Raw genomic sequence first — 15,097 nt, forward strand, 5'->3', positions numbered from 1 at the left:
GAGCAAATGAGGGTTCACTGTCTGCTTTGGGGCTACATCAAACCAGCAATCTTCTAATTGCTAGACTGCAACACCGCCTGCACTTATGCTGCCTTCAGATGCTGTTCAATTAACAAATTGCCTCCACCAATCTAAGTCACATAAGGCATCTTTGTGTTTATTTAATGAGCAATTTCATACGTACAAGGTTAAGTGGAATTTTGAGTGTTCCTATGTGTATGTGTGTTTTTGTGTGCGTGTGTGTGTGTGTGTGTGTGTGTGTGTGTGTGTGTGCGTGCGTGCGTGCGTGCGTGCGTGTGTGTACGCGCGCATGTGCATGTGCATTTGTGCATGTGTGTCTGCATGTTCAGATAGTTTGTTTGTCTGTGACTTAACATAAACAATAGCAGGATGTGGCTGGGTTGGGTCCTTCCTTCCTTGATATCTTGTATCCAATTCCCTCTCCGTATTTGCCATGACATTCACATCTTTCCAAATCAGGGATCTGATCTGCAAATGTTGAAATGAAATGCTAATGACATTTTATATTTTCATTTCTTTATTGTGCCCGTTATAATCCGTCAAGGAAAATTCAACACACTCTCCTGTTTATTTGTGCTGCACGCCACACACAGTAAAACAGATCACACAAAAGCAGCCATGCAAGAAGAGATGTCAGTGTTAAAACGGTACGCAAAATGTGCCGCCTCTCTAGGGTTTGGGGGGCTTGGGTTGGTGTATGGCCCAAAGATGCTTTGACAGTAGTCAGGAAGCAGACTGGGATCTTTTCAAAAAATAGGGGTCATTTTGTCCAGAGCGGTACTTGAACTGCGATCGGACGTGCTTGTCTGCTTCTTAAAATGTCACACAACAGCAACGGTGTGAGAAAGCATAAACACGTGCTGCAGCCTGACTACGTCCGGGTCACCCGGGCAGCCGTTTGAACACGGCCCTGCTTGTGGCTGATGGACTTGTGCATGGTTTTCTTGGCATTATACAGGCTACCCTATAAGTCGTCTTATATTTGGTGAACAGTAGTCTGTAATTATGTTTTCTTCAAAGAGGGCTGTGTGTATTTTTATAAAAATGAGGACCTATTAAAACAAACAAACAAAGAAAAAAACGCTGGGCCAGGTTGGCCTGAAATGGACCTGCCTGAATTTCCCAGCTGCTCCTTACATATGAGCTACTGCCCCCACATGGTAAATTCAGGCATATTTTGAGCAGTATGATCAGATTGCATTGCAAATGTGCTGTCGTCACCGACAGTGTTCCAAAACTGAAGCCAAATAGAAATCAGGCCATTTTTCCTGGACTAATACGATAACTCTGTCACCCTGCCAAGGCCACCAGCTGCTAACGTAATAACATTTCTGTAGCAAGCCGAAGAAGCTGGATGACCTTAAAATGTGAAGTGGAACGTGCGCAGCTGTTCACTCTCGGCCGGCATTTATCTTGTGTCACTCTTATGGGTTCATCTTCTCAGGAACAACCGCATCCATCATCTGGACTGTGACAGTCTATCACAGATGGACCAATGAGAGTAGAAACACAAAGGAAATAATGTTTTTACTGTAGTAGCGACACACACAATATATATGTAGAGAGAGAGAGAGAGAGAGAGAGAGAGAGAGAGAGAGACAGAAATTGTAAAAAGTCTTTTTTTTTAAAATTAATTGTTTATTTATTTATTTTTACTGTGCCAATTGTGTAGGTTCCCCGTGTGGAGCTAACCCTCTCTGAGCTGCAGGAAATGGCCACAAGACAACAGCAACAAATAGACGCTCACCAACAGATGTTGGTTGCTAAGGTAACTTTTTCACATATATATATATATATATAACACTAAAGATCACTATTATCGTCATTTTATGTCCATATATATATATATATGCACACACACACATACATGCACGCATGCACGCACGCAGTCATTCTCTGGATGGATTGCCTGTCCCTTGGTTTACGGTTGTCTACATCTCGAGTCAGTCTTAAAGGGTCGCACTTGACACCCCACCAGTTACAGTCAAACCGCTGAGAAATGTGTACGCATGTGTGGTGTAAAGATCATGGCTTGTGCATGTATATCTGCCACAAGTTGTCCTCTAAGGGAGGAGTGTCAAACTCATTTTTGTCGTGGGCCATATTTTAGCTACCGTTTCCCTTGGAGGGCCGTTATGACTGAAATCATATCAAGAAGTCAAGAAAAACGGTTTACTCCACTTTTGTTTAAGTTACCGTCATGACGGGTTTGGTCACAAGAAAATGCTTACAATATCCTTCTTATTTATTACAGATGAGAATTTTAAATTTTGGTAGAGATTTCATCTAGCATTATAGAATTTGACATGTTTGATTTGCTTTTGTGGGCCACGTAAAATGAGGTGGTGGGCCGGATCTGGCCCCCGGACCTTGAGTTTGACACCTGTGCTCGCAGGACTGTCAAAAATGAACAACAGTATTTGAGTGTCTTGCAGATAATTTTTTTATGTGTAGCTCATACTTGTGTGGTGGGATTGGAACACTATAGGAAGGAAATGAAGTCATCAGGAAGCCACAGCTGCTGGGATATTCAAAGACTACAGGATGTGGGCCCTCCAGGAAAAGAACGAGTATAAATGCCACATCTCAAGCACATTTCGAGCAAGTTTTATTTTTTTAGATGTGACACTGGGGATGTTTAGATTGTTTTATGTCTGTATTCAAACAGAAAATTAGTTGAAAGAGTGTTTTTCTATCAGCAAGGGGCAACCCATACCTCATTTAATACCTCTGGCAATAGTACGATAGCGTGAAAGATAAGGAATGACAGCACAAGTCCCAACTTTCAAAGGTGCTGTGTGAAGAAATCGCTGCATCGTTTTATGTGTGTAACACATCGCAGCTGTCACACTGCTGTTCAAAAGCTTTAGAATTGGAATAAAAAACTCACAATTCATACAAAAGTAAACGGAACTCCGAGTGTTCAGACAAGTTTTCCTGCTATAAGCCGCCATCATTTGTGTGTGGCATGAAAATCACCATGTACATTTTAGTTTCTGGTTATTTTAAGAACTCGGGGGCTGCCATGTTTGCGCCACATGAAATGACATCGGTAGGTTGTTTGAGATTTTAGATCCAGGGTCTTTTGCTTTTGTTGTTTGTGAGAGCCACCCTCACTCTATTCGTCTGAAGATAATTCATTTACTCTAATTGTGGAATCCCTGTTCATATACAGTGGTACCTCTACTTACGTATTTCTCTTTCATACGAAATTATCAAATTACAAAACGCCACAACAGGAAAATATTGCCTCTTGTTACGAAAGAAACTTCAACATAGGAAAGGTAAAAAGACAGTATGGGCTGCCACTCGCAGCTCCGAGTTTCCTGAACGCAACATACCTATAGCTACTCTGCCATTGGCTACTACCGAGCATCATCCTGGCATCCCATTGGCTAAGAGGGACCTCTTACCGTCTGTGTTTGTGTGTCTAGATAGATAAATAGATAGTATTGTGTCGATGGAGCGTCCTCGTCATTCGCCCCTCAGGCCATGAGCCGTTATGATAGTTCAATCACTCACTATGCTGATGTTTGCCTTGGACCTTTTCGAAGGATTGTTCAAAGCCAACAAAAGCAAACGTCCTTGGATCAGTTCTTGACAAAAGGCAAAAGACACTTCTGAGAGAGAACATTGACTAAAGAGGGCAAAAAACAATGAGGACACAGTTAAAAGTTAAATGACCATCATTTTTATTGTAAGTTCTTTATTCTTTCCGTGTGGCCTGGTCCCCAATGACCCACGGACCGGTACCGGTCTACGACCCGGCTGTAGGGGACTGCTGCACTACGTGATCCAGAAAAGTGTGAAGTGCCACTGTCACATCTGCATCAGGTCAAGAGGAATACCATCTGAAGTTTATAGATTGAACAAGGTGTTCGACGATGCCCCCTCGTGGAATTCTGTGAGATGTTCTCTGCGACTATGGGGTACCAGACCCCTGATACGGGCTGTTCGGTACTTGTCCGACCAGTGTCTGAGTTTGTTCTGCATTCCAGGCAGTTGGATTCGTTTTAAGTGAGGTTTGGATTCCAACAAGGGTGCCCTTTGTCACTGTTCATAACCTTCTAGACGCAGCTGATGCACTGAGGCATTCCAGTTTGGTGGAAGATCTTCAATTTTCACTGGAGTTGGGATGAGAACCATCATCTCCAAATCCGAGACCTTTTTTCGTCATTCGGAAAAGGGTGCAGTGACTGCTACAAGGACGAGCGCATGCCCCAAATCAAGTCAGGATTTCAAGAATCTTGGGGTCTTGTTCACACGTGAGAAGAAGAATGGAGCAGGAGATAAACTGGACAAAGTGGTTGGGGAGGCTGTAATTTGGGCTTCCCTGCTAAAACTGTTGCCCCTGTGACCCAACCTTGGATTAGCAGAAGAAGATGGATGGATAGATCCATCAAAATGACATAAAGCAAAGGTGCTTATTTCCTAACTATTTTAAACAAAACTCTTGACAACAGGGCTGTCACAAACAAATCTTTTTGGAATCAATTATTCCGTCAATTACTCAGGGAATAATCCCCGCATTCCTGCCTTCCCAATTTTTGTAGTGGAGACAAAGCTGGTCCACCTCCTTGACAATATCTGAAGTGCGAATATTTCAGGGATCATATAGAGAACGTGTCAAAGTCGAGGCCCGGGGGCCAGATCCGGCCCACCAAAGGAAATCAACCAACAAAGTGTCAACTTCCATGATTCTTGCTTCAATTTGTTCCGAACTCTCAAATTGTGTATGTAATAACTAACGGTGACATTTTGAAATAATTTTGTTACCCTGTTTACACTCACTTAAGCAATAATTGAACAAATACTTGAGTGACTTCAAAACTAGTGAGTAATCATTTTTTTTATGTACAAGTAATAATGCGATGTGATGATTAAACATTATTTCAGTTTCACTGTCTTAACGGCCCTCCGAGGGAAGACGTAACTCCAAAGTGGCCCGCGACAAAAATGATTTTGACACCCCTGATATAGAGTGTGCATTTTAAACTGAAATATTTTCTCCTCTGTGTTTTAGGAGCAAAGACTGAAGTATCTTCAACAGGAAAGCAGATCCAACCATGGACAAACACAGGTGGGATCCAGATGGCAATTTAGAACGCCAGTTGTGAAGAAAAATATGCAAGGCATGCTCATTTGTGGAGTGTAGTATGTGCAGTTACTAGGAAAAGGATGGAAAACTTTTGGAATTACCTGGATTTGTGCATGAGTTGGTCATAAAATTTGATCAGATCTCACATTTGAAGTTAAGTTTTCTGAAACAAACACACACTTAATGTCCTCATATACGAAGATCGCAAATAATGGGCGCTAAATTGTGTGGTCCCCTCTCAGGCTCACTGCACACCAAGTGATGCGGCTAATGTAAATGAAGTGGATCAAAAAATTATAGTTGGAGACTGTTCACCACACATTTACTCACGTGTTACAAATGAAAAACTGCAACCCTGTATTGTGTTTTAGGCTCCACAAACAAGGCAATATCATATAATGTTATGTGATTTGTGTTCTAGCCGCAGGGACATACTGTATGTAATTACAAAAATAGAAGAAGAATCATCTTTATTTGTCATGCGTGCACACACACACACACACACACACACACACACACACACACACACACACACAAAAATACTCAACTCAACTGTATTTATAGAGCACTTTCAAACAGCCATCGCTGCACACAAAGTGCTGTACATGGAGCAACTAACACAAAATTTGATCTCTGCTTTTGACCCATCACAGTAAGATAAGATAAGATAAGATATCCTTTATTTGTCCCACACTGGGGAAATTTACAGCCTTCAGCAGCAAGATTGAGGGTAGAAAGAAGAGAAAAGAAAACACAGTTCAATTAAGTGCAATATAAATATAAATATGGATAAGGTCAATAAGTTCAATTAAGTAGTGGGTTCAGAAAATGGATGGATGGATGGATGGAGGTCTGCTGATACAGCAGACCTCCATCCATCCATCCATCCATTTTCTGAACCGCTTTATCCTCAAAAGAGTCGCTGAGCGCGCTGGAGCCTATCCCAGCCGTCTTCGGGCAGTAGGTGGGGGACACCCTGAACCGGTTGCCAGCCAATTGCAGGGCACACAGAGACGAACATCCATCCATGCTCACACTCACATGGAGGGACAATTTAGAGCAGGGGTCCCCAACCGCCGGGCCGCGGACTGATACCAGGCCGCGGGTCATTTGGTGCCGGGCCGCACAGAAAGAATAAATAACTTACATTCCTTCCGTTTTATTCATTTTGGAATCTGAAAGATGATTTATTTTGAAAAATTACCGGATTCTCTGTTATATCAGTCTACGGTATGTCACTCAATGCAGATGTGTGCGCGCTTCTCGGTCACGTGATATGCATAAAAAACAAACGTCTTTGAAAAGTTTTTTCGGGAAGGGGAAAAGGACTACCCAGGAGACAGAAGAGGAGCCTACAACTTTCAAGAAAGAGAAGGCTACATTTAATAGACAGTATCAGGAGTCCTATTTCAAATACGGCTTTATCTCAATGGGAGATTCACACGCACCAAGCCTACTCTCCATAATAAGTGGCGATGGTGGTATTTTTCATGCACTTTTTATTTGCGGCGTATCTTATTTTGAAGGCACGTTTAAACGTTACCTTAGCGACCAGAGAAATGCGGCCAGATAGGACGTTCCTCGTGTCATGATTCGTGTTTATTATTATATTTCGAAAATACCACACTTTTCATGCAGGTCATATCGTATTATATTCTTGTATCTATCCGGCTTTAAAGGCCGGTCTCTGAAAATATTGTCTGACATGAAACCGGTCCGTGGGGCAAAAAAGGTTGAGGACCCCTGATTTAGAGTCTTCAATCAGCCTGCCATGCATGTCTTTGGAATGTGGGAGGAAACCGGAGTACCTGGAGAAAACCCACGCAGGCACGGGGAGAACATGAACACTCCACACAGGAACGCCGGAGCTGGAATCGAACCCGATACCTCTGCACTAACCACTGGATCACGCCCTACAGCAGACACACACACACACACACACACACACATAGAGAGAGAGAGAGAGAGAGAGAGAGAGAGAGAGAGAGAGAGAGAGAGAGAGATGATCTGAAATCGTCCATGGTATTATACAAGGCATATAAATAGCTATTTTTTTAAAATCTAATTTTATGCAGTACCTCAATTTAAAAAAAACACATTCTCGTGTGTGCAATGTGGTTATCTAACAGCAACAACAATTGTTCATGCTATCTATGACGGAACACACCGCCAACGTGGTGACGCCAAATTTAAAATATTTTGTAAAATCTTTCCAAATATCGAGGACTCACCTCAGTGTAGTAACTGTTGCTTCCTTGATCCTCTGTTTCCATGGTAGCAGCTCAGAAATTCCATCGAGGAGGGAGGACACTGACAAAGTCGTCAGGCTGGAGGAAATACAAATGTTTGGGGGTTTTGAGACGATCACTCATCGGTGGTGTCATTTGATAGAGACGTTGACTACAGATGACATCACGTCGTTTGCGCGTGTCACAAATGTGTGTCACGACTATTATTATCATCACCACAAATGTCCACTTAATGCATGATAGTTCAAATTGGATTAAATTGAATTCAAATATCCATTCTGTTAACGCTTCAAAACTTCGCAGATGGAAAGACGAGCGCGATTGATCTGTCCCAAGAGCGTCTCTCACACCCCCTACCACCAATGCGCACAGTTCATATTTAAATGACTCATACATTTGCAAAAAATCAATAAATGCAGATATGTTGCTTACGCATTATGGTGAGTGTGAAAATCTGTGAAGAACTATCAACATGTTTAATTTCCTGTATGTGGCCAAACTTTTTGAGAAATAGCAGCCGAATTACTACAAACCTTCGAAGCAGGTTTAATTCAGTGTGGTAACCATGAGTCTCGTAATCAAGTCTTTGGTATCAAGTACTGCCCCAAATAGAACAGATACTCAGCAAAATATGTCCATTCAAACTAAAATCGTCAAGAAATTACTATGGTTATTTAATCTGAAGTCCTGCAACGTTGACGGTCCAGCTGGTAAATTCCCGTTTTCGTATTCGTACGTCACCATCGAAGAGCTGCAGGACTTCAGCAGAGGATACATCAAAAAAAAAAAAAAAAGCAGAGGATACATCAGACGTCCCTCGATTCAAGTCAAGCTAGTCCGTGGAAGCTCCTCGCGCCTCGATGTGCGTTTAATACAATTGAGAATCTTCTCAATATAGCGGCATCAGAACAACCTCGGGTCGCATTCAATGTTTTAAGGAGCGAGGAACTTTACAATCGAGCCTTGGTATGCTTTTATTTCTAAATAGTTCCTGGCAGTGCGTGGTGGCGTGGCATTTTACTTGACTTCCTCTCCCCGATTGGAGAGGCTTCATCGTCGTAGCACATTTAGAGTTCATCTTGCCATCAGAAATTGCTCCAAACAACATCAACACATTATCCTAAAGTCATGTCAAATCACTTATTAAATACGCCAAACAAAAAAACGTATAAATTACGCTCGCGCTGTTTTACACGGCACCTGTTGCCAGCATGAGTGGCTAGCAGCTAGCCGCTCAACGCAAGCTAATCCAGCCGTCGGACTTTCATGTACAGTAATGGTCACGAAGTATAATTATTTTTTACGACCACTAAATGGTGTCATTACGATGTCTTTTCTTTATTTAATCTGTTAACTGTTATTTTATATTCATGCACTTGTTCATTTTATCTGTTGTTTGATTTTATTGCTATTGTTTTTACAGTTGCCAATACTGTGCACTTTGACATTTGTCTCCAAATATGCATTATAAATTAAAAAAATATTATTATTATTATTATTATTACTGTAGCACATTTCATACACATAGCAACTGTGCTTAAAAGAGTGAAAGACATTTAAAAGAAATTTGTGACATAAAAATCCTATTAAAATTACTAAAAGAGCATACGTACAATGCTAGAACAATATTTTGGAACACATAATTTAAAAATGCTTTGCAAGATCTTAATTATGGGTGTAGAAACAATTATAGATTTTAACCTGGATTTAAAAACAGTTAAACTTTACAGTGACAAAATGATTTGAATATTGATCATCCATCAATTCATTTATGATCCGCTTATCCTCATGAGAGACGCAGGCGTGCTGGAGCCTATCCCATTCGTCTTTGAGCAGTAGGCGGGGTACACCTTGAAATGGTTGCCAGACAATCGCAGGGCACACATAGACATAGAACCATTCGCGCTCACAATCACACCTAGGGCCACTTTATTACGTTCAATCAACCTACCATGCATGTTTTTGGAATGTGGGAGGAAACTGGAGTACCCAGAGAAAAGCCACACATGCACGTCGAGAGCATGCCCGAAGACAGCTGGGATAGAATCCAGCACGCCCCGCAACCCTTGTGAGAATAAAGCGGATCAGAAAATAAATATTTGCATATTATTCACTTTGACGGCACTGTTCAACACACATTTTATTGGCAAGAAAGTTTTTGGGAATTTAGATGTTGCTGAATCCGAAAAAATAATGTTTTTTTTTTTAAATGAACTGGCTCTAGTTTTTTATATATTTCATATTTTTGTTGACCAAAAGTGCTAAAAACATGCCAATATTGATAACGGCATTCTCTTTATGCTTCAACTTTGAATCTGACATTGTGTTACCTACAGTGCTACTGTTTACATCACAGATGATTACCGCACATGTGCGCCACAGATTGGCATACGGCCAGGAGCACGGAAGTTCGAGAGAAAAACAAAATGTCAAAATATATACATATATAAATATATATATATATTGAACTGTATTTATTATTATATTGTCAACTATTAAATTGTTGACAATTTTGATCGTCAACAGATGTAGCAAATTGACTTATCTTGGCAGCTCTAACCAAGAAATAAAATCAATTGGCCCTTTCGTCATGTCACAGGTTTACTGGACACAAATTGTGAAGTATATGGACAAAAATGTGTATCTATGATTCCTTTTAAGGAACAATATTATCCGTTCTGTTCGAAAACTGACAAAGACGGTCAGCAGAGAGCAGGCCTACAAACAACCCCAAATATGTGATGCAGCCTTACATTTACAGTAGTTCCCACTTTTCTCTTTTTGTTCAGTCTGAAGCTGAGAAACTGCAGCGGTTGAAGGAGCGAGTGGAGTCTCAGGAGGCAAAACTGAAGAAGATTCGAGCCATGAGAGGTCAAGTGGACTATAGTAAACTGATCAATGGGAACCTCTGTACGCCTGAACATACTCGTACTTTACACTCTACAAAAGTAGTGGATGACAGTAACATCTTAACCAAACATCAACTGATCATGTTTTCTGTGTACAGCGGCAGAGATTGAGCATGTTAGCAGCTTGTTTCAGGAGAAGCAGGCTGAGCTGCAGTCTGCTGTGACTCGGGTTGACCAGGTACCTTGGGGAGAGAGGAGGGGGGTTAAGGAGTCAAGTTCATGTCGCCCCAGGAATTATATGTCAGCTATATTTAAACTGCTTCACCAGCTGACCCAACAACTGGAGGATCTGAGGAAAGGACGCCTTCAGCTGCATTCCGTTGCATCCCCGCAGGGGGCACCCAACCGACCCCAAGGTAGACACACTGGAATGAAAGCATCCCCACTCTCTAGCCCTGCTGCCTTAGAATTGAGGAAATTCTACCAAGAGCTGCAGGTAATAAAACGTGCTTTTGTTCATGCAAAGTTCTTGACAACACGGAAGGATATTTCTCATGCTGTCGTGTCAGGCTCGCAACCGTCACAACTTGGAACAGAGTAGCAAGTTAGCACACAACAAGGAGCTGTTGAACAAGAGGAATGCTCAAGTGACGGTGATGGATCAACGTATTGGAGACCTGAGGGAGCGACTGCAGAAGAAACGAGCAGAAGTACTCTCACGCCTGAAATGTTTTCTCTTTAGGTGACTACCTGCTTCATTCTCTACTTTGCATCTTGCAGTTGAGTCGAATAAATGGAGGAGGCCCGCATTCTCCTCAAAGCTCCACTCGTCCGAGTGGTGGAGTCTCAGGCCGAGTGGCTGCCGTCTGCCCTTACATCCAAGCTCCACCTGAAGGGGGACAGAAGGCGGGGTACCACCTGTCACCTGACACATCCCCCAAACCCTCACAACTCAGTCACATGCGCTCCCTTTCAGGTGGGTACAAATTATTGTTGAATCGCTCACAGAGCTGCATAAGATTTCTTCCTCTGATACCTGCCAATTCTTTAACTGGCTACTTTTCTGTCTCCTTTTCCTGTTTTTTGCCTTCTTCCTGTCCTTTTTGTGTATTGTTGTTTTCATTTTCAACCCCGGCGTTAACGTTCATGGTTCCTGTTCACTTTATCACTCCATTATGATTATCGTTTGTCACTCTCGCTGTAATGTGATGTCATTTCAATGTCCTCGTATTACCCATAACTGTTGCTGTGTGGTCCTGTTTTCATTACTTGTGTCCATGGTTGTCCCGTTGCTTGTGCTTTGTGGTTGTTATTGTGGCCGTGGGTGTGCTCATGCAGACGAGGACAAGAGTGGCATCAGCAAGTCTCCCAAGCAATGGAAAGTGTCTGATTTAGACATCACCCTGTCAGAGCCAAATGACTTACGCCCTAAGTCTCCTCATGGGGACCAGAGTAACAACAGTGAGTTTTTAAGGCAAAAAGGTTTTCTGTTTTCAGGTCATAGCTCCTCACTTGTCCATTTTTATCACGGCCTGTCAATGACATGAATTCCAAAATACAAACCCTGTTCCTGTGAAGTTGGGACGTTATGTTAAACAATGATTTGCAAATCATGTTCAACCTATATTTTATTGAATGCACTACAAAGACAAGATATTTAATGTTCAAACTGATAAACTTTTTAGCAAATAGTCATTAACTTAGAATTTTATGGCTGTTAAGTACAATTGCAAGGAATTTAGGGATTTAATCATCTATGGTCCATAATATCATCAAAAAGTTAAGAATATCTTGACAAATCACTGCATGTAAGCGGCAAGGCCGAAAACCAACATTGAATGCCTGTGACCTTCGGTCCCTCAGCCGGCACGGCATTAAAAACCAACATCAGTTGTGTACCACATGGGCTCAGGAACACTTCAGAAAACCAACGTCATGCTGAAAATGTGCACACGTCTGCTACAAGCTAAATTTTGAAAGCCAACACGAAGCTGTAGCGTCCATTGACAAAAAGAGATTGGCTCACATCTCCTGTCCCACGTAATCCGCTTCAAGTCCAAGCCGCGACTCCCAGTTCCATATCCGCATCGGCGCTCTGCGCTGACGCTCCTTTCTTCTCATCGTCGACTCCTCAAGCCTTGCATCCATCCAGCCGCAGACCGTCCAACAGTACCGATCTCTCGGCTGAACAAAGCGGGGCTGTGTAAAAAACACAAGCGCCCCAGAGCTGTCTAGCAATGACAGTCAAATGGCACCGACATTCCTCCCAATCAAAAACAGTGCTGGTATACCCATGCTGCCGAGAAGGCGCAACCACCAAGCACCGAGTCTCCTCCTTGATGAATGTTGTAGCCATAAAATGCTGAAGAACAATCCACATCCGGTCCACACGACGCAACAACAAACACAAAGTGACAAAACAAACACAAAAAAAAAAAAAAAAAAAAAAAAGGCTCATGAGTGCCGACGGCTGCCTACTCGGGCGCCATCTTGAACTAAAAGCCAGTATCTGTGATGGTATGCGGCTGTGTTAGTGCCCATGGCATGGTTAACTTACACATCTGTGAATGCTGAAAGGTACATTCAGGTTTTGGAGTTACATATGCTGTCATCCAAGCAACATCTTTTTCATGGACGCCCGTGCTTATTTCAGCAAGACAATGCCAAATCACATTCTGCACATTTTACGACGACGTGGCTTCGTAGTAAAAAGCGCCGGTACTGGACTGACCTGCCTGCAGTCCAGACCTGTGTCTCAGTGAAAATGCATGGTGCATCATGAAACCTAAAATACGACAATGGAAACCCGGGACTGTTGAATAGCTGAAGCTGTAAAAATCAAGCAAGAATGGGAAAGAATTCCACCGACAAAGCTTCAACAATGAGTGTGTTCACTACCCAAATGTTTATTGAATGTTGTTAAAAGATAAGGAGATGTAGCAAAGTGGTAAACATGACCTGTACCAGCACGTTCGGAATGTGTTGCAGCCATAAAATCCCAAGTCAGTGATTATTTGCTAAGAACAAAGTTTATTAGTTTGAACATGAAATATCTTATCTTTGTAGTGTATTCAATTAAATCTAGGTGGAGCATGATTTGCAAATAATTGTATTCAGTTTTTATTTGTGTTGAACGCAATGCCCCAACATCAATGGAATTGGGTTTGAATGTGCATAAACTCCTGCGCTTAAATTCTTATATTCAAACTGTATGTTCATTGTAAAGGAAGCAGATGGTTATGAGACATAACATTGTCACCTTATAATGTGAAGTCCTTGTCTACAAGAACACCACCATATTTGATAGCCAGCAGCTGGTTGATGTTTTGTACCACACATACACGCTCACACTCATTGTATTTTTATAATGAGCACATTTACTTTGATCAAATTCTTCATGTTTCCAGAATTCAGATTCTGATTTTGTTCTGGTTAAAATCGACTTAAAAGGTGTGGTCCTGAGGTTGGTGAAGTTGTCTTCAGAATTATAGGTGTGTTGAAAAACAGAGCAAACCTCACGATCATCATAATAGCTTTTAGTTCCATGCACATAAATGTACACTATTGGGAATACTTCAAATTATTAATCAAATCAAAACATGAAAAACAAATTTGCGAGTGTTTTATTCCTTCATACAAAATGAAAAGAGAAAATCCAGCTGTTTGAAAACCAAATATGTCTGCCTTTTGCTTTACGTTGACTGAATAATACAGTATAATACAATACATTCTAATTGATATAGCACTTTCACAACAGCTGCAGCTGTGACAAAGAGCTTTACAAAACAGTTAACATCGATTAAAATAAACACACAACATAACATAAAAACACGGACAGTAATGCAGTCTTAACCGCTTTTCCCTCATGCGCTTTGTTGTGTGAAGCAGTTCTAGATGAAAGACGAGAGAATCCAAGTGTCCTTTCACCAGTGGATCAGAGACGTCATGCTCAAAATGGGCATACATCTGCTACAAGCTATATTTGAAAGTAAACAAGAAACTGTAGCATCCATTGACGAAAAAAGTGATTGGTTCACTTCTCATGTCCCATGTAAGTCCGTTTCACTTCCAAGCGGCGACTCTCAGTTCCAAATACGCATCCGTGTTCCGGGCTGACGCCCCTCCCTTCTCATCCTCGGGTCCACAAGCCATCCATCGAGCCGCACCAACGCAGACTGTCCAACAGCACCGCCATCTTCGCTGAACAAAACGGGGCTGTGAAAAATGCTGCTCCTTACAGGCGCAAAAAACACAAGCGCACAAATGGCACACCATTGAAGAAGCATGCCCTCCACTCCAGCTGGTGCTGTAAACAAAAACGAAGAGAGCAGAATATGACATAGCAAAGATTTGGGGCCTGTGTCATCTTCAAGTATTCTGATCGATTCAAACAGATGAATGATCCCTTTATACAATAGATAGGATCAAAACCACAAGATGAGTAGTCCACAGATGTGTCATATCGCTTGTCTCGACCATAAAGTCTCAACTCTATGAGTGGCATATGTATCAAGCATTACCTGAATATTCATTTTTTAAGCATTTAATGTAGAACAGCTGGACAGTTGACCAACGCTTTTGTCTTGTTACTTCATTGCTTTCCTCACACTGTCACAGCGGCAGACAAAGTGAGTTTGACCATTTGCACGCCGGAGAGGACACGAAAATACACCGGTTAGCTTGGTGTGTGCTATCAGCTTCGATGACAAATGGATGGATTGAAATTAGTCCAAAAGGATAAGCGCTTTCAGGAAATGGATGGATGGATTTTTGTAAGAACACCCTGGGTTTTTCTGCCATTTCAGTGTACGGTGGGGGATCCTGGTGGCTCAAGTAGAATTTAAGGCTTGTCAAAGCGCTTTGGACAACATATGGCTTAG

The 15,097-nt window shown here is 41.9% G+C and overlaps 1 protein-coding gene across 4 annotated transcripts in view; it reads left to right on the forward strand.

Annotated features, from left to right (window-relative positions):
• LOC109530230 (apoptosis-stimulating of p53 protein 1-like) overlaps window positions 1–15,097 on the forward strand; it is a 75,581-nt gene that overhangs the window by 45,209 nt on the left and 15,275 nt on the right. For 3 of the 4 annotated variants that reach the window (XM_019893838.1, XM_019893839.1, XM_019893841.1), the window contains 8 exons: window positions 1,694–1,789; window positions 5,045–5,101; window positions 10,158–10,278; window positions 10,376–10,455; window positions 10,546–10,713; window positions 10,787–10,927; window positions 10,998–11,193; window positions 11,556–11,678. In XM_019893838.1, the coding sequence (XP_019749397.1) occupies window positions 1,694–1,789; window positions 5,045–5,101; window positions 10,158–10,278; window positions 10,376–10,455; window positions 10,546–10,713; window positions 10,787–10,927; window positions 10,998–11,193; window positions 11,556–11,678 (982 nt within the window). The remainder of the gene's footprint in view (window positions 1–1,693; window positions 1,790–5,044; window positions 5,102–10,157; window positions 10,279–10,375; window positions 10,456–10,545; window positions 10,714–10,786; window positions 10,928–10,997; window positions 11,194–11,555; window positions 11,679–15,097) is intronic. The other variant, XM_019893840.1, reaches the window with a different exon arrangement.

The sequence above is a fragment of the Hippocampus comes genome, unplaced genomic scaffold (genome assembly GCF_001891065.2).
Source record: "Hippocampus comes isolate QL1 unplaced genomic scaffold, H_comes_QL1_v1.1 scaffold221, whole genome shotgun sequence".
NCBI classification, from domain to species: domain Eukaryota; kingdom Metazoa; phylum Chordata; class Actinopteri; order Syngnathiformes; family Syngnathidae; genus Hippocampus; species Hippocampus comes.